Here is a 20,942-nt window from a genome sequence, read left to right as displayed (position 1 = left end):
AGTGTTGGTATTATATGTCACTAGTATTAGTTCTCTATGTCACTAGTATTGGTTCTCTATGTCACTAGTATTAGTTCTCTATGTCACTAGTATTAGTTCTCTATGTCACTAGTATTAGTTCTCTATGTCAGTAGTAATGGTATTCTATGTCACTAGTATTAGTTTTCTATGTCACTAGTATTAGTTCTCTATGTCACTAGTATTAGTTCTCTATGTCACTAGTATTAGTTCTCTATGTCACTAGTAATGGTATTCTATGTCACTAGTATTAGTTCTCTATGTCACTAGTATTAGTTCTCTATGTCATTAGTATTAGTTCTCTATGTCACTAGTATTAGTTCTCTATGTCACTAGTATTAGTTCTCTATGTCACTAGTATTAGTTCTCTATGTCACTAGTATTGGTATTCTATGTCACTAGTGTTGGTATTCTATGTCACTAGTATTGGTTCTCTATGTCACTAGTATTGATTCTCTATGTCACTAGTATTGGTTCTCTATGTCACTAGTATTGATTTTCTATGTCACTAGTGTTGGTATTCTATGTCACTAGTATTAGTTCTCTATGTCACTAGTATTAGTTCTCTATGTCACTAGTATTGGTTCTCTATGTCACTAGTATTGGTTCTCTATGTCACTAGTATTGGTATTCTATGTCACTAGTATTGATTCTCTATGTCACTAGTGTTGGTATTCTATGTCACTAGTATTAGTTCTCTATGTCACTAGTGTTGGTTCTCTATGTCACTAGTATTGGTATTCTATGTCACTAGTATTGATTCTCTATGTCACTAGTGTTGGTATTCTATGTCACTAGTATTAGTTCTCTATGTCACTAGTGTTGGTTCTCTATGTCACTAGTATTGATTCTCTATGTCACTAGTATTGGTTCTCTATGTCACTAGTATTGGTATTCTATGTCACTAGTATTGGTTCTCTATGTCACTAGTGTTGGTATTCTATGTCACTAGTATTGGTTCTCTATGTCACTAGTATTAGTTCTCTATGTCACTAGTGTTGGTTCTCTATGTCACTAGTATTGGTATTCTATGTCACTAGTATTAGTTCTCTATGTCACTAGTGTTGGTTCTCTATGTCACTAGTATTGGTTCTCTATGTCACTAGTATTGGTTCTCTATGTCACTAGTGTTGGTATTCTATGTCACTAGTATTGGTATTCTATGTCACTAGTATTGGTTGTCGTAAGTTTACAATCCTAAATCCTTTATTGTAGAAACTATTTCATTGACCAACGTTCACGGAGTTTTGTCTATCTGGCCAATGGTCATACACCCAAAGTATTTATTGCACACCAACGATATGCCCCGTCGTGTTCAAAACGAATCATTATGATTTTGCACATATTGTAATTAAGGCAGGTTGGTTGGATGTATATTGGTGAATTTCCCGCTCGAGAATCTTTCACTCATATGGAGATGTCACCATTACTTGTGAAGGGCTGCAAAATTTAGGCCTCTGCTCGGCGCTTAGGTCCTTTGAGCAGGGGGGGATCTTTATCAAAATTTAGGCCTCTGCTCGGCGCTTAGGTCCTTTGAGCAGGGGGGATCTTTATTATGCCACACCTGCTGTGACACGGGACCTCGGATTTTACAGTCTCATCAGATGGACCGCCCCATTTAGTCGCCTCTTCTGACAAGCAAGGGGTACTGAGGAAATATTCTAACCCGGATCCCCACGGGTTGTAATTAAGGAATTAAAATGAAGAGAAAGTGTGACAAACTGACGATACGACGGGCACGTGGGGGTATGTACTGCAAGAACAATACACCCAATTTTTCATCAGAAAGATGGGGTTTTTGCTTCACAACCGGGAGGGGTATCGATGGTCAGTCTGGATCACCTCGACGTTGGAGAGTTCTCATTGCCACGGAGTTGGTCAAAATTAGTGGCACTTCAACTATTTATAATTAGCTGTTAATGATGTTTTTGAATGAGTGGAAAAGATCTTGAATAGGGCGTAAAACAACGAACATTAGAATGACAAGATTCATTTTAGTAAGTATAATACAAAGGTCTCAAGGTTTCGAAATCCTTTACAAGATAGGCAGTTTATGACTTTATAAAAACATCACTATTCCATATTGAAATCGTCAAATAGAATTATCTTCGAGAATTAAACCAGTTCCATTGCTGAAAATTTATTTTTCTCGGAGGTTGACGAACTAAAAGCGCATCGGGTCCGTACACGTGTATATCTATACTTTCATTGCCCTACATTCTGAGGGAAACCTGCTTTCTATAAAAATTTCAATGCAATTAACACTATATATATTTAAAAAATTACTAAATCAATAGAACCTTGCGCACACTTGCTTAGACGTTTCATTCGGTCAATACTAGTTAAATACTTTAAACTGAAATAACAATGTCTCCATTAACAGCTGAATTCTGTAAACAGAGCTTTATTGACTCTTGTCGTCATTAGCTTTAGGTTAAGATTGTTCCGCCATGTCCGTCTGTCCAGTCCCGACAGCGATATCTAACGGATACTACGTCGGTGCTAAGGTTTCGTATGCCACCGGTGACGTCATACAGTATATCTGTAATACCGATTATGTCATGTCCGGGAGTCCCATCGTCACGTGTAACAACACCGGGGTGTGGCTGCCCACCTCCGGGTCTCTGCCAGAATGTAGTAGTTCGTATCTCAACAACAGTAAGTGTTGACTTAAATATTAGTACCTAGACGTTAACTTACGTGTAAATTTTACACAAGTTTTGAATATGTGTGTAGATTTCAGAAATTGGTGGACTGTCTTTATCTCCAATTTCAGAAACAGTATAAACCCTAATTTATAAAATGTGGTCTACTGTTTCCAATTAGTAATCAATATATTTTAAATGTACATTCCGTTTGAAACATAGGGCTATACAAAATTTCATATTATAAATGTGGTGAAACAAAACGAATCAAAAACAAGACGGAACAAAAGTTTTATTATCGGTGTTAAATAAAAAAATGTTTAAAACTTTAGATGAAAGTTTGGAATAGTGTTGATTAAATCGCAGGTCGTAGCTCCTTGTAATAGAGATTAAAAATACCAATTTCTTGTATAGGCCCACTTGTATCTTTATTCACCTTCGTTAAAGTTTTCGTGATTTTATATATTGATGTACATGTAAATATGTGTATGCTTTCTATTTACAGGGAGTCTATCTTCTTTTCCTGTTAATAGACTGGTTTTATCATTGATATGGTTTTCTGCTGAAGATTTGAATTTATCATTGATGTGGTTTTTCACTGTCTGGTTTTGTCATTGATGTGGTTTTTCACTGTCTGGTGTTGTCATTGATGTGGCATTTCACTGTCTGGTTTTGTCATTGATGTGGTATTTCACTATCTGGTGTTGTCATTGATGTGGTATATCACTTTTTGGTTTTGTCATTGATGTGGTTTTTCACTATCTGGTTTTGTCATTGATGTGGTTTTTCACTGTCTGGTTTTGTCATTGATGTGGTGTTTCACTATCTGGTGTTGTCATTGATGTGGTATTTCACTATCTGGTTTTGTCATTGATGTGGTATTTCACTGTCTGGTTTTGTCATTGATGTGGTTTTTCACTGTCTGGTGTTGTCATTGATGTGGTTTTTTACTGTCTGGTGTTGTCACTGATGTGGTTTTTCACTGTCTGGTGTTGTCACTGATGTGGTATTTAACTGTCTGGTTTTGTCACTGGTGTGGTATTTCACTGTCTGGTGTTGTTATTGATGTAGTTTTTCACTGTCTGGTGTTGTCATTGATGTGGTATTTCACTGTCTGGTTTTGTCATTGATGTGGTTTTTCACTATCTGGTTTTGTCATTGATGTGGTATATCACTGTCTGGTGTTGTCATTGATGTGGTATTTAACTGTCTGGTTTTGTCATTGATGTGGTATTTCACTGTCTGGTTTTGTCACTTATGTAGTTTTTCACTGTCTGGTGTTGTCATTGATGTGGTTTTTCACTGTCTAGTGTTGTCATTAATGTGGTTTTTCACTGTCTGGTTTTGTCATTGGTGTGAATTTCTGTAGACAGTCTTATTTTGTCATTTATCTGGGTTTTTAGGGTGGGGGCAGTCATTGATTTAGTTTTGTAATGACAATTCTGTTTTTATCATTGATGTGGTTTTTGCTATCTGTTGTTGTCATTGATGTGAATTTCTAATATTGACAACCTGGTTTTGTCATCAATCTGGGGGGGGGGGGGGGGGGGGGGGGCAGTCATTGATATAGTTTTCTGATGACAAGTCTGGTTTTGTCACTAGTGTAATGTTCTGTAGACAATGTGGTTTTGTCATTGGTATATTTTCTGCTGTCAGTCTAGTTTCATTATCGATTATCTTAATTATTCTGTTATTGATTGGTTTTCCGTTGACAGTCTGATTTTATCATTGATGTGATTATGTAGCGACAGTCTGGCTTTGTTTTTGATATGGTTTTCATTTGACAGTCTGATTTTATCATTGATGTGATTTTGTAGCGACAGTCTGGCTTTGTTTTTGATATGGTTTTCATTTGACAGTCTGATTTTATCATTGATGTGATTTTGTAGCGACAATCTGGCTTTGTTTTTTATCTGGTTTTCCGTTGACAGTCTGGTTTTCATTGACAGTCTGGCTTTGTTTTTGATATGGTTTTCCGTTGACAGTCTGGTTTTCCGTTGACAGTCTGGCTTTGTTTTTGATCTGGTTTTCCGCTGACAGTCTGGTTTTCAGTTGACAGTCTGGCTTTGTTTTTGATCTGGTTTTTCGTTGACAGTCTGGTTTTCCGTTGACAGTCTGGTTTTGTTTTTGATCTGGTTTTTCGTTGACTGTCTGGTTTTCCGTTGACAGTCTGGTTTTCTTAGTGATGTATGGTTTACTACAGATCCAGACTGTCTTGATCTATTGACTTAGTATTATCATCGACGTGGTATATGTGTAGCTGCTTTCTTAATCTACTGTGAAGTTCATCCTGCTTTTTTCCCCTTCAATCAGCTTTTATATCTTGGTTAAGTTTTCTAGATTTTATCGTTGGTGGGGTTTTATATCCTGGTTAAGTTTTTTAGATTTTATCGTTGGTGGGGTTTTCAGAGCCCATGCAGTTTGTCGATCGTTATTTAATATTGAATGGTTTGCTTTTTACAATACGGTATTATTTAGTTTTTCACTGCCATTTGGCACGATTTATCGTCTCTCATGTTTTGTTGATTTGATTTGATGAACGGGTTTCATTGATTTTGTTTTCTTTTTACAATGACCTCTAAAATACTCCATTCCGCCTTGTTTTTGTGTAGCCTGTGAAGAATAGTAAATAATAGTTTGTTTACACTAGACCTTTCTAACACTTCAATCTTAAGCAGGGTTGTTTAATGTATAACATAATTAATGATGCCATCGCAGGAGAAAACTTCTTATCCTAGTTTTACAATTAGCATATTCTTTATAATTAACTCAATGGATATTTAGAAAGAACAGGTAGTCCTTTACCAAAATTGTAAATTTCATGATCCCTGGGGTAGGGGATTTGGTGTCAGGGTGTAAATATTATGATCCCTGGGGTAGAGATTCTGACCTCAGGGTGAGACTAAAACTGAGTATTATGTAGTGTAAATATGTAAAATAATGACATCCTCTTCAATGCTAGTGATACTAAATTGAAACTAAATGAAGTATGTTGATCTTTACCAAAATTATATGTGGGGCAAAAATTATTATAGTGATTATTATCTTTATCATTTGAAAGATTTCTTTATGTTTGCTGTTACGGTATAAAAACTAACGGTATGTTTACGAAAAAGCAGGAAAGGATGTACCAAAATTATGAATTTTGCAACCTTAGGGTTTTGACTCTAGGATGAGTACTAGTCAAATCGTGTTAATGTTACATAACATGTATCATATTAAGTATTATCTTTCATCAGTATAGGCACTTTCGAGGGCATTTAAGTTTTATAAGAACACATCTTGTTTTATACAGTTGCTAAATATCAAAATTTAGCTTAGATATGCAGAACAAGATTTCATAACCCTTGACACTAGTGTAATAATCAGGTGACCGATAAGGCCCGTGGGCCTCCTGTCTTTTTACAGTCTTGTTTCTGATTGAAATTCTCTGTTCACAGTTTGGGTTATCCTGGTTTTATCGTTGATGGGATTCATCGCATTCATCATAATTTTGCTCCTAATCGCTCTCTGCATCCGATATTTTTGGTAAGTAGATCACAAGATCGTTCTTCTGTGATTAAATTTACACGCTATTCCAATCTTTACAGACTATTCCCGTCTTTACAGGCTATTCCAGTCTTTAAAGGCTATTCCTGTCTTTACAGACTATTCCCGTCTTTACAGGGAATTAGGCTATTCCCGTCTTTACAGGCTATTCCAGTCTTTACAGACTATTCCCGTCTTTACACGCTATTCCAGTCTTTACACGCTATTCCAGTCTTTACAGGCTATTCCCGTCTTTACACGCTATTCCAGTCTTTACAGGCTATTCCCGTCTTTACACGCTATTCCCGTCTTTACAGACTATTCTCGTCTTTACAGACTATTCCCATCTCTACAGACTATTCCAGTCCTTACAAACTATTCCTGTCTATACAGACTATTTCAGTCTTTACAGACTACTCCCGTCTTTACAAACTATTCCCGTCTTTACACGCTATTCCTGTCTTTACACGCTATTCCCGTCTTTACAGACTATTCCCGTCTTTACAGACTATTCTCGTCTTTACAGACTACTCCCGTCTTTACACCTATTCCTGTCGGTACACGCTATTCCCGTCTTTACACGCTATTCCCGTCTTTACAGACTATTCCCGTCTTTACAGACTATTCTCGTCTTTACAGACTATGCCTGTCTTTACAGACTATTCTCGTCTTTACAGACTATTCCTGTCTTTACAGACTATTCCCGTCTTTACAAACTATTCCCGTCTTTACAAACTATTCCCGTCTTTACAGACTATGCCTGTCTTTACAGACTATTCCCTTCTTTACAGACTATTCTCGTCTTTACAGACTATGCCTGTCTTTACAGATTATTCCCGTCTTTACAGACTATTCTCGTCTTTACAGACTATTCTCGTCTTTACAGACTATTCACGTCTTTACAGACTATTATCGTCTTTACAGACTATGCCTGTCTTTACAGATTATTCCCGTCTTTACAGACTATTCTCGTCTTTACAGACTATTCTCGTCTTTACAAACTATTCTCGTCTTTACAGACTATGCCTGTCTTTACAGACCATTCTCGTTTTTACAAACTATTCCCGTCTTTACAGACTATTCCCGTCTTTACAGACTATTCCTGTCTTTACAGGCTATTCCTGTCTTTACATGCTATTCCAGTCTTTGCAGACTATTCCTGTCTTTACAGGCTATTCCCGTCTTTACATGCTATGCCAGTCTTTACACGCTATTCCTGTCTTTACAAACTATTCACGTCTTTACAGACTATTCTCGTCTTTACAGACTATTCTCGTCTTTACACGCTATTCCCGTCTATACAGACTATTCCCGTCTTTACAGACTATTCCCGTCTTTACACGCTATTCCTGTCTTTACAGACTATTCTCGTCTTTACAGACTATGCCTGTCTTTACAGATTATTCCTGTCTTTACAGACTATTCTCGTCTTTACAGACTATTCTCGTCTTTACAAACTATTCCCGTCTTTACAGACTATTCTCGTCTTTACAGACTATGCCTGTCTTTACAGATTATTCCCGTTTTTACAGACTATTCCTGTCTTAACAGGCTATTCCCGTCTTTACAGGCTATTCCTGTCTTTACAGACTATTCCCGTCTTTACAGACCATTCTCGTCTTTACAGACTATGCCTGTCTTTACAGACTATTCTCGTCTTTACAAACTATTCCCGTCTTTACAGACTATTCCCGTCTTTACAGGCTATTCCCGTCTTTACACGCTATTCCAGTCTTTGCAGACTATTCACGTCTTTACAGACTATTCTCGTCTTTACACGCTATTCCCGTCTTTACAGACTATTCCAGTCTTTACAGACTATTCCCGTCTTTACAGACTATTCCTGTCTTTACAGACTATTCCCGTCTTTACATGCTATGCCTGTCTTTACAGACTATGCCTGTCTTTACAGGCTATTCCCGTCTTTACAGACTATTCCTGTCTTTACACGCTATTTCAGTCTTTACAAACTATTCCCGTCTTTACACTCTATTCCCGTCTTTACAGACTATTCCCGTCTTTACAGACTATTCCCGTCTTTACAGAGTATTCCCGGATTTACAGGCTATGCCTGTCTTTACAGACTATTACCGTCTTTACAGACTATTCCCGTCTTTACAGAGTATTCCCGGATTTACAGGCTATTCCAGTCTTTACAGACTATTCTCGTCTTTACAAACTATTCCCGTCTTTACAGACTATTCCCGTCTTTACACGCTATTCCAGTCTTTACAGACTATTCTCGTCTTTACAGGCTATTCTTTAGAGTGGTAATTTCCATGGGAGTGGTATCAAAATCACTAACATGAAATTTTACTACAAAGCACATTACTGAATGGAAAGTAAAACATCATAAGTATTTGTGTAGACATTTGAAGAGTAAATATTGCAAACATTAGTCTACCATCTGATCAGAAGTGCTCTCTTGGATAAATCACTGCATGCATAAAAACATCAAATTATATATAAGTTGATGTTACAATGAGGGGGGTCTCTCACTTCTGATGTGTCCAGGGGTACATGTTTGTCTTACTCTCAAATTTGTATTTTTTACAGGAATTATGTTCTTCACCTTCACTCCATCAAAATTGTGATCACTGCCCAACTACATTGCAGCAAACATATGTTTTTTTTTACCATATGCTTTAAAGAAATCACTGTCAATGATTTATATATTGTAACAGACATATTTTAAAGGTTATCTGATGTTGTGTATGTGCGATATGACGAAATCAAGGTTCCAAATCTATATTGCAGCAAACACCGTGTTTACGATGAAGAAAGTGAGACAGATGGCCACGGATGCTGCCGTCGGTTTTGCTCTTGCTGCAGTTCATCAGACTATGACAGTGAAAAAGAAAAACCAAAGCATACTGCAAGAAAACCACTCCGAAAAAAAGCTCCTGCAAAGAAAACCAATAAAGCTGGTGTGAGGGCTGGTAAATCAACTAGAAAGAAAGTTGTGTCCAAAAAAGGGAAAGTAATGAGGTCTAGAAAAGGCGGGAAAACATTAAAGAAAGGAAAGGAAGCACCAGCAGAGAATGGCAGACCCTCTAATTCTCGCGAGGCTAAGTCTGTTACAGCATGGAAACCGTTTGCAAACCCTGTTCGAAATATTAACACCAGCACCAAATAGAACTGTCTGTTACACATACATGTATATCTGTTACAAGCCAATATTCACAGCTCAAATGATATTTATACACATTGTAGTGATAATCATTTCCTCATGAATGTGATGCAATTGTAAACAATGCACGTATGAATACAGATAAATATAGTACGTCTAATTTGGTGTGAAATGTCGCACTTCATACCCTAACGTATTCTCAAAAATGAAATTTTATTTCTTTTCATACACTTTGGTGAAGGAAATCGGAGCATTCACACATTTTTCATTTCCCTGTAAAGGTTTGTCAAGTATTCAGTGATTCTATTCTTGACAAGTCTAAAGCTGTTCAGGAATCAATTTTTGTGGAAATCATGAAATAAATAGTTAGACCCCTTCCAGAGAAATGGTGAAAGGAAAAGGAAATTTTGTTTATAAAACAATAAGTCAGACTTCTGCTCCTACTGAGGCTGAACAGGATGAAGAGATTAAACAAGTATCACTGGATTTCTCCACACATTTATTCTTACTGAATAAAAGGTTGATACAGCAAGATGTAAATGATACAGAATTATCTGTCAACAGTTTTATCTTTAATGAATTAAGAAACAATGTTTATACTGTCATATGTTAATGATACAAAGATTAGATGATGATGATAAATATGAGGATGATAATATTGATGTGTCTGATTAGGTCTGGTCCCGATTCCTGCGCAGGATTTCCCCGGGGCTGGGGTATGGACGCTGCTGAAACAGTGGCCCTGAGGCAGTAGTGTCTGCCCCTGTCTTCGCCTCCCCTCGAGTGGCAAGTCCTGTTGACCATGACCCTCTGTAATAAAAGTAATAATGTAGGATAAAAAAAAGAAGAAGGAAAAAGCAGGCAAGAAACACGGACCATTGGCCTCAATGTCCATCTGATCCATTTTACTCTTATATAAATCTAATGAACTTTAGACCCCTTTACTTTGGGCTAACACTAGACTGAGGACTAAGTCAGAAGTATACTGACTGATACTGAGGCCTAAGACAGAAGTATACTGACCGATACTGAGGCCTAAGACAGAAGTATACTGACCGATACTGAGGCCTAAGTCAGAGGTATACTGACCGATACTGAGGCCTAAGACAGAAGTATACTGACCGATACTGAGGCCTAAGACAGAAGTACACTGACCGATACTGAGGCCTAAGTCAGAGGTATACTGACCGATACTGAGGCCTAAGACAGAAGTATACTGACCGATACTGAGGCCTAAGACAGAAGTACACTGACCGATACTGAGGCCTAAGTCAGAGGTATACTGACCGATACTGAGGCCTAAGACAGAAGTACACTGACCGATACTGAGGCCTAAGACAAAAGTACACTGACCGATACTGAGGCCTAAGACAGAAGTACACTGACCGATACTGAGGCCTAAGTCAGAGGTATACTGACCGATACTGAGGCCTAAGACAGAAGTACACTGACCGATACTGAGGCCTAAGACAGAAGTACACTGACCGATACTGAGGCCTATGACAGAAGTATACTGACTGATACTGAGGCCTAAGACAGAAGTATACTGACTGATACTGAAGCCTAAGACAAGTATACTGACCGATACTGAGGCCTAAGACATAAGTATACTGACCGATACTGAGGCCTAAGACAGAAGTACACTGACCGATACTGAGGCCTATGACAGAAGTATACTGACTGATACTGAGGCCTAAGACAGAAGTATACTGACTGATACTGAGGCCTAAGACAGAAGTATACTGACCGATACTGAGGCCTAAGACAGAGGTATACTGACTGATACTGAGGCCTAAGACAGAGGTATACTGACCGATACTGAGGCCTAAGACAGAAGTATACTGACCGATACCGAGGCCTAAGACAGAAGTATACTGACTGATACTGAGGCCTACGACAGAAGTATACTGACTGATACGTAAACCTGTCTACGCTTTCTTCATGTATCTCTGAACAAACAGTGAGTCACTTCCTGGTAAACAATTTAAACAGAGGTCCAACTAGAAGGACTTCTTTCTCACTGTGTAAAATACAAAAGCCCATACTTTAAGGTAAGGTTTGCAACAACAGGGAAATAACTCTGGATATACCTCAGTGCAGTTCACGCTTTATGATGTCATAATGAAAAAATGCGTCACGTCATTGTTGAATCGAGGGAAAATGTCATACTATTTACTTGTTATCTACTACCGCTGTCAAGTGTCAAGTGGCGTATGTGTAAACCTCTATGACAAAATAATAATAATGTTTCTCAAATGATCATTTATAAATTATTTTCTTTGATATTATGAAAGTCTACAATATTTTATATATACATATATAGTATGTGCTGCGATTAATTTCCATTAAAATTATGTTGTGACCATGTAATCTCTGCGAATCTTGCTCAGTAAGGAAAGTAGGATTTATTTTGATGCTGTTATAATTGATCAATATATCAATTTATTTTTAAAGTAAAATTTTTTCTGACGTAGATCTTATAAAGCTGTTCAATATACATTTTTTGTTGCCATGGCAACCAATTTAAATTTTATTCAAGATATAAAATGTGCTATTTTTTGGTGTTTTAAAATAACATTTTTCTACCAATTAGTATAATCTTATAGATAATACTCTTTTTAAAAATCATACCAGCTTTTCACCCCATAAGTTTGTCTCGTGTAGTTTTTAATACCACTAGTATTCCCTTTTGTACAAAGATCCCGAAAATGTAAAACATCACAAAAATAAGCCCATCTGGTCAAAAAACGACACGAACGATTTTTTTTAAAAAGTCAATTTTTAAAAGATAAATTCCTACTGAACATACTGATATGCAACATGTCTTTGTTCGCTACATGTTAAAATGTCGCAAACCTTATCTTAAACAAAAACAAAGCAGGAACAAAATTCTCTCCTGCAGACAATTGGTGATGACTAGGTGTCTGTAATTGTTCCGATATAAATCGACGTTTACCTTGGAACCTCTGAGTACGCTGCTGGGTCCATGGGATCTAATTCATCCTTCTGGCGTTTTCCACCTCTACGTCTGTTATCATGATAACGACGTCCCCTATCTCGTCGCCGTTTGTCATATTCATCCTCCGAGTCTGATGAACTAGATGAAGATGATGAACTCTGTAACAAAACAAATATCAAAGTAAACAAGGTATCAGAAAAACAAGGTATATTACTCAACTTGATTAAAGCAATTTCCTGGATAATATAAAGATTCATTTAGAATTTAGAAAGAAGTTCAGATATAACAGGTCTCAGGCCCATAAACTAAAATGGGTTCATTTCTGTTCAAAAGCTCAAATATCACAGCATATACTCATAATAAAAATGACACTGAGAAAACACTTCATCAAAATTCTATGTATCATCAAATACTGCCACACCCACCATGTCACTTTCATCTGAACCCTTTGTCTCCATCTCCTCATCACTTCCCTCTTTATTTGCCAGGGACTGGTCACCCAGGAGATCTGTAAATATGAATACACTCTACCTTTGTAAATTAATGAAAACATACCTAAACATATACCCTGTACATACTGTATGATCAAGTTCTAAAGATTTAGCTTCAAGAGGGCCTGTTCTGGAACAAGTGATATTATTTCTCAACTATTCCCTTTTATTCATGTATCTCCATAGCTGCACAAAAAGTCGTTGGTCTATTCTTCCAATGAAGTTCAAACTGAAGAGTATTGCTAAACCAGCTGTGATAGGTCAGTAGTTAGGACACTTGTTAAACCAGCTGTGATAGGTCAGTAGTTAGGACACTTGTTAAACCAGCTGTGATAGGCCAGTAGTTAGGACACTTGTTAAACCAGTTGTGATAGGCCAGTAGTTAGGACATTTGTTAAACCAGCTGTGATAGGCCAGTAGTTAGGACACTTGTTAAACCAGTTGTGATAGGCCAGTAGTTAGGACATTTGTTAAACCAGCTGTGATAGGCCAGTAGCTAGGACACTTGTTAAACCAGCTGTGATAGGCCAGTAGTTAGGACACTTGTTTGACAATCATGAGGTCCCAGGTTCAATTCTCAATCTACATCAAACCAAGACATTTAACATAGATGGTCACTGTTCCTTTGTTAGAAGTGAAAGTCACAGGTCTATCGGATATGGCCTAATAAATGAAGGTCCCATGTCACTACTATTGTTCTCGAGTGTCATGCACAAGTAAAAATTAGTTTCACCTCATCTGTAGCTAGTGGTATCTCTATATGAGTAAAAAATTCTTAAACAGGATGTACAAAAACTAACATCAACACAAACACCTTCAACTTTTAACATCCCAAATGATTTATATTAAAGGGTTATTGAACTTATATTGGTGAATACTGGCACGAGGTGGCTGTAAAAATGCATGAGCTTGCGAGTGAATTTTGACAGCCAACGAGTGCCAATATTCACCAATATAAGTTTAATAACCCTTTTATTATATAGCTAAAGTATTTAGTTGTTAAATTATATCCCTTTTCACTCAAAATACTCCAAAATAGACGAGAATTCATCAATGTTGACATCTAAGGGGAAAATGTGCAACATCTGCATGCATTTCTTAACTGTTCAATATTCAGCATGCATTGGCTTGTTTACGTCGTTATGGTAAGGTCAATATTGAACGCTCATACTCGGAATGTTTCGGGCACACACAATTTACGCAATGCAAAGTTAGCGTTCAATAAATTCTCAGGATATTGAACGCCAACATTCTCTAGATTTTACGCAGATTTTATAATAGACTATTTATTAGTTATGTAATAAATAAATATATTTATATGTATGCCTATTATCATTTGAAATATCAGAAACAGTCAAGAAACTGTATGAAAATTCATAAAGTTACATCTATAATTACTTCTTATGTTTTTTTTTTTTATTTCACGCAATATCAACGATTTTACTAATCCTTGACATTTTGATATAAATTTTCATTGATAGTCTGGAGAGCATGGATTAGTAATCATGCAGTGCATATGATTTGGATACACCTGGGGGAATAGTTGACATCTCATTGTTACAATAAATATGGCCAGCTACAATGCTATCATGCTCAGGATAAATCTATTCTCTTTGATATTTTAATTACACTGCCATCTCTAACAAATAAATTTTGCCTATCAAAAGACCTATTCTTCTAAGACAGATGATCTGTGGGGTATCAGGGTGTCAAGCCACTTTTGGTCTAAAAAATATAGGATTATAGGATTTTTTTGGGGTAGTTTATAGGGCAATTATCGGGATTTTTACAACAGATTTAGAGAAATAAATAGGGTTTTCATTAAAGAGTTTGTAAAAAAAAGTTTATTTTTTCTGCATAAAAATCTAGCAAGCATAGTATCTTACTGGAGAAGAAATAATATTAAACATAAACAAAGACAAAATCCTTTCAGATGTGGACAGTTTTCCATCCAGTAGACAGTTCTTATACAATAATCATAGTTATTCTCTTCATAACAATCTAACTAAATATCAATCTAGCATCAGCTCCTGGATTTTTTGGGTTTTTTCCCTTTTTAAAAAAAAATAATTTTTGAAAGTAGGAGTAATTTATATATATATATATATATATATATATATATATATAAGGCTTTATATGACTTACGGGGAAAATATAGGAACATTCAAGCTTAAAGGAAAATATAGGAATAAACAGGCGCTTGACACCCTGGGGTATGAAAGGCATGTTCAGACTATTCAATACCTATGGGAATTTAAAGCAGTAAAAAACAATACAATCAGCCATAATGAAATATTTTAGACACGCCTACCTTGAATTCTCTGGGCAGAAATTGTGATATGAGCCCGGGGGTGTACAGGTGACAGCCAGCATACCTGGTCTGTAAAGGTGTTCCAGTAGAAGTAACGATTCCTGATAAATAGAAAGCAGGCCAGTTTTAACTGTGAGGGGTGTAATTCAATTTTCCAAACTATTTCTATCTGGATCTGATTCAACAACGATGTGAAACTGTCAAGTTTTTTTGAATAATCATTTGAACTCATTTTAACATTTTCAGAAAGTCACTTTTAAGTCAGTACAAGTCCTTGCATGGGAGAAGGTTTATATAGACTCTGCCTGCTGCCTAATCCTATTATGTTATACAGTTAGGATATGGTACTCCTTACATAAGGAAGTAAAATGAATGAGACATGAGACACACCACACACTAATCATACAGATCCTAAAACATAAAATCTTTTGATATCTTTCTATCTGCAACACATCAAAAAGATCTCACGTTTGGGGGTCTGCCACTTCCTCCCACCCCTCGGGGAGTGGATACCGCCTCAGCATCCTGTCCCTCTTCCTGATCATGGTGGGGGCCGGCTCAAACCTCTGACTCCCCCATCTCTTCATGCAGTACTCTACACAGGTGTGGTATTTATTGTATCTGTGTAAAACACGATCTCAGGTAAGGTTGTATTCACAGCAACATATCGTCACAACACGCAAAAACAAAATTTAGGAAGAAAAGATGTACAGTACCAGGGTTGTCACTAACGCAAGAATCTGCATCCTAGACGCAAAAAATTCATTTGGGACTCAAGTTTGTCTGATATGGTGAGTCCCTTGGATGCGTCAATAATGGTCAAGGACTCCGAGTGAAAATCATAATTTTTTTAGAAGCCCTGATATTGTGTGTATTAATTAAAACTCGTAGTAGGAAAAAAATTAGGTAAAATGTTACGCTCTAGTGAACAGAAATAAAACCACCGAGTTCAGTGTCCCAATCCGACTTGTTTGTTTAGCATCAGTCAATTAGGTGCAAATTAGAATATAATATTCAAAAGATAATTAGATAACATGCAAAATGTAGAATGTTTTGCCACTCCGGGGCACTGGCAGTTATTTACTCTTATTTCTTTATTTATTTGTTTGTTTTACAAATCGGTATCTATATTTAAATATAAATGTTTGTCTTCTGGTAGCCATTTTTATTGGAATCGAAAGTAGCGTAGTTTGTAAACTTTGGTAGGTTTTTCAGTTTGTCGGCAAACAAAACTAGTACCCATCTATTTTATCACAATGATAATTTGATTAAAATGCTGTTTAATTTTAAATAGGGTTGTTGTGATGATGGGAGATTCAGGGAAATGATTCTGTTGGTGTGGACAATTAGTCGTCCGAGGCCAAGTCGCGAATGATTAAAAATAAATCTTAAAACTGATGTGTTTTCTACTGCTTCCATTTTAATTGTCTTATATAAAAATACTCATTACATATCCATGGGACTCATAAAATTTTCATGGACTCATAAATTTTTCGTGGGACTCAAGCTGCTTATAAACCAAGAGTCCGGAACTCATCTTCAATAATTTCTACTGACAACCCCGAGTACTGTGTGGCAAAATGTAACAAAAATAATGTTGCTTTCTTCATTAAAATCTCAAGCTTTCCAATAAGTTGGTATGTCAACTTCAGTCAAAATTAAAAGCATACATGTGAAAGGTGATCAAGAGCTCACTAAATGATCATGAAGATGGATTGCAAAATAAAGAAATGAAATGCATATTGTCTACAAGAATTTCCCATGTATTACAACAAACATAAAATTCAACTGGAGTAATCTGCAAAATGCTCATGAGATACACATTGGATGAAATATATACACATGCATGCTCCTTGTAGTCCGAAATATCTGACGTTTTCCTGGGTTTTTTTTATGATTTTGATATTTACTGTGCCAGGTAAATATCCAAATCATAAAAAAACCCAGGAAAACGTCAGATATTTCGGACTAGCTTCTTGGTGCTTTAATACATGCAAATCAAAATCTGACAGTCCTGTACTAAAACCCAAACAATTTGTGCACTTAGAAGTAATGGCATAGGACAAAAACAAATGTGACCTGTTTGGGCAAGCTGAGACTTCGAACACCAGGGATTTTGTCTGATTGTCCACTGACGTGTCCATCTCCAGATCTGCGGGGGGAGGGGCGGTATTTTCCTTGACTGGATCATCGTAATCCTCAGCAAATACCTCCTCTATCTCCTCCGCTGAAAGAGTAAACCTTATCATCAATAAAATGGCTTAAAATAGAATTAGGCCCAGTAAACAGCAAACGTACATGTAGAATGAAGACGTAGTGATACGAAGAGGCAAAACACTGAAATTTGTGGACACTGTAATTACGGTCACAATATGGTACAGTCTTAGCTTGCTCATAGTCTGGGGGGGGGGGGGGGGGGGGGGGGGGGGGGTTATTTAAAAGAAATTTAAAAATGTTCTGACTGAGCCGAAATAAGTTACAAATCGTTTTATAGAAAAATATTCAGAGAGTATCTTATAATCTGCATTGTCTACATTATTTACTCCTATTACACTACACTTTTTAAATGTCAGAGGAAATTCGGCAAGGTTATTATGCCTAATTTAATCTGTTATGGTACGGACACAAAATACACACCAGGTTTTCTTTGCTGCTCAGGAACAATCCCCCTCTTCTTCAACTTTGCAAGTAAAGCCGATGGAAGTGGCATTTTTAATGTTTCAGATTATTAATTTCGAGTTTCACATATACGTACACGGTAATGAAATGCACGAGGGACTCCGAATGGAGGAATCGATTTTCGAACCCTCACCAGTTCGACCCCAGTCATTTCGGTTCAAAGCAGTATAAATATAGTGTTTAGTGTACCATGCTTGATTTTTTCATACAAGTTTTCCCCCTTGAGAATTGACGACAACCTAACATGGCTAATCTAACGTAACATACTACTTACAAATTTTACAATTCATTCTTTAATCACGTAATCTAGAAATTCTTGAAAGATAGGAACATATGCGACATATGCTAGAAGGCTGAGAACGACAGATTATTTTACGATTATTTCTAGGCCTAATCTATAAAGATAAAAACTAATAAGTTAATTGTCAGAACTTGTTTGCAATTCTTTGGTCTGAAAAAAAGTCTTGTTACTTAAACCAGATAGAAATGTTTCCATTTGTGTGGGAAAAAATGTAAATGTGATTTTATGTGCTTCTTCAATCCCTGAATTTCTTGTACATGCATGAAATAAGTTCCATTTGGAAAAAAACAAAACAACCAAAAACGTACCAATCGTAGGATCTTTTACAAAATGATAAACATGTTAATCAAAGTACTGAAAGTACCGAGAAACCTGGAATCTTAAAGACCACGAAAATAAGCACCGCCTTCAAATTTACCTGGCCTGTGAACCCTTGTCAATCAGGAGAAATTGAGCTTCACATTCAATGCTAGAAATTGATGGACATTTAGTATACCTTATCTATCTTATCAGGCGATCGAGGCGCTCGTGCAATCCTTTGATGGTTACCGCGAAATCCAACTGGAGAGGGAATTTTCATGTAGAGATAGTTATACAATAATAGGCCTAGTAGTAAAATTTGCATACAATTACATCAATTATTATAGAATATAGTAGGGTATGCTTAAGAATGGGTACGATTGACAATAATTATTATGGATTGTTAGAATATAATTTACAAGGACATCGATTTTATGCTAATCAGATTAATTATGAATAAATACATTGTACGTTAATGAAATTTTGTTTACACTCATTTGAAAATCTATAAGCGTAATTTTCCCTCGAAACATGGCGACAAACGTGTACATGTAACTTTATTCTTATTAAAATTAGACGTTAAATCCTCTCGTGTATTCGCATACATAGGTATGCGAGTACGCAAGCGGATCTAACATCTAATTTTAATTGAATTGATGTAACTGTCAACTTATCGGAAGAGAAGTTAGCCGCTATAAGGGCGCTTTCTTGCATACAATGGTTGGAATTAGGATCCAGAGGAAGAACAAATTCTTCGTCTGGACCAGTTATCGAAGGAACTGTCGGAAAATCCGAATGTCCTGACTGTTTTGTAGGCCATGCGTTATGGACGAGTCACACAGCCATCTCTGGTGTGCCTTCCAGAAAAATTAATTCAAAATGAATAAAACTTTCTGAACAGTTTTGGAATATAAATACATGTAGTCATCACAGGGCGTGGGACGATGATCGGTACATAGCCAGAAAATCTACCGCAGTACGCAGGAACTCCCGTCGGAAACTGTATGTTTGGCAGTCCATCGTCGAATACCGGGTATCTGACGGAGGCAGTTAAATGGATACAAGAAAACTTAGAATAAAGAATATTCTGTCTAAGCGTTCTCATTTATATAAGATAAATTTATCGAGCTTTAATTTTTACACGTTTGATTCATTAGATTTAATTATCAACGTTTCGATTGACCTGCACACGAAAAATGACTACTATGAATTTTTCGTTCTTACAAAAACGTACAGGTAATGCAGGTAACACAGATAACATCCTGTGTATTTGGGACGGTATATACAAGCTAGCAGGGTCTCCTCAGGCTTGGGGCTTCACACCTGCCTTAAATTAGCCCCGCCCTTACTTAACTTACTTGAGGAAAACCGACTGGTTGAAAACCTCAGCCTTTAAACAGACCAGGCATAAACGGAAATCATGGAAAAAACTAATCAATCAGTGGTCGCGTCAAAGCAAAGATATATCTGACAATGGAAATCATGGAGTCTCCCCAACAGACACGATGCCGTACAATACCACGATTATCAAATCACTATGCATTCATACCTTGTGCGACTCATAAAAAAGAATTGAGTCACTAAAGTACAAGTACAAATCAAATGCATATTATATTGTCTCAAATAAGTTATTTATATATTCGGTATATGAAGATGTATTTTGGAATAATTTATGATATTTACTGGCTACTTGTAGGTTTTTGACCACGAGTCAACTTAAAGACGCTAGATAGTGATGTATTATAATACTTACTCTATATTGAAACAGTACTGTCTTGTATATGTTGTGTTGTGCGAGTTTTATGCATGTAGTCGGAAAATAGCTCTTTTAAGGACTTCATGTTTCTAATTGTTAAACCTGACTTTAAATAATTCTTATCATCTTATCTAACATCTTCCAGATCCTGTAGAAAAAGCGCAGATAATGGGAAACTTAGAACACAACCTTCCCAATATTCCACAGGAAACTTTTCAGCCATACTGTTATTGGTCTGCTTCTGTCGTCTGTCGTGTGTGAACAATTTAAAATTTTAATTTCTTCGTAATAACAACCAATTCAATTCTTTTCGAATTTGGTATGATGCATCTAAGAGACGAGGGGACATAGATTGTTTTTAGGACTCCTGTACTCCCGGGGCCCCAGAAGCGAGATAAAACTTGGTATAGTATTAAATGACTGTTAATATTATCTTCTTGATAATTACCATTCCAATTCTATTCAAAGAAGATGAATGAACAAGGCGAGAAAAATTACCACGAGTGGGTAGATAGGAAAGACAAAAACAAAATCACTCTCAAATGGAGTTAGAATTAGATTTAAAGTATGTATTTTTACCATAGGTTGTAAATAAAGCACACGAGCAATTAAATTATTTGAAATATTGGAATATTTCAACATGTGTGGATCAACTCTCCATTTAAAAAAAAAAAAAAAATAAGATACTTATAGAAAAACTATTAAAAAAAACCTTGCATTTTTCAGACTTTACAAAAGATGGAGCAATGACCCCCGATAGATGAGAGAAGTACAAATCTGATATAAAATAATAGAGTTTTGTAAATTTATTCCAAGTCCATTAC

At 36.5% G+C, this 20,942-nt stretch overlaps 2 protein-coding genes across 2 annotated transcripts; one reads left to right on the top strand and one right to left on the bottom strand.

The window, feature by feature from the left end:
- The first annotated feature begins 2,413 nt into the window (after nucleotides 1–2,413).
- Nucleotides 2,414–9,481, top strand: LOC125656088 (uncharacterized). Its single transcript, XM_048886672.2, has 3 exons — nucleotides 2,414–2,676; nucleotides 6,104–6,191; nucleotides 8,949–9,481. Exons 1-3 carry the CDS (start codon nucleotides 2,469–2,471, stop codon nucleotides 9,325–9,327), a joined length of 675 nt encoding a protein of 224 aa, XP_048742629.2. The 5' UTR covers nucleotides 2,414–2,468; the 3' UTR covers nucleotides 9,328–9,481.
- A 322-nt stretch (nucleotides 9,482–9,803) lies between these two features.
- Nucleotides 9,804–17,901, bottom strand: LOC125656086 (polyglutamine-binding protein 1-like). The gene is made up of 7 exons (XM_048886671.2): nucleotides 17,720–17,901; nucleotides 17,162–17,309; nucleotides 15,551–15,703; nucleotides 15,083–15,183; nucleotides 12,706–12,788; nucleotides 12,278–12,438; nucleotides 9,804–10,131 (listed from the first exon to the last, which is right to left on the bottom strand). The coding sequence occupies exons 1-7, from the start codon at nucleotides 17,790–17,792 to the stop codon at nucleotides 9,993–9,995; spliced, it is 858 nt and encodes a 285-aa protein (XP_048742628.1). The 5' UTR covers nucleotides 17,793–17,901; the 3' UTR covers nucleotides 9,804–9,992.
- Nucleotides 17,902–20,942: the final 3,041 nt, after the last annotated feature.

The sequence above is a fragment of the Ostrea edulis genome, chromosome 7 (assembly GCF_947568905.1).
Source record: "Ostrea edulis chromosome 7, xbOstEdul1.1, whole genome shotgun sequence".
In the NCBI taxonomy this organism is placed as follows: Eukaryota; Metazoa; Mollusca; class Bivalvia; order Ostreida; family Ostreidae; genus Ostrea; species Ostrea edulis.
Note: the sequence above shows the minus strand (reverse complement) of the source record. Positions and strands in the feature narration are given on the sequence as shown.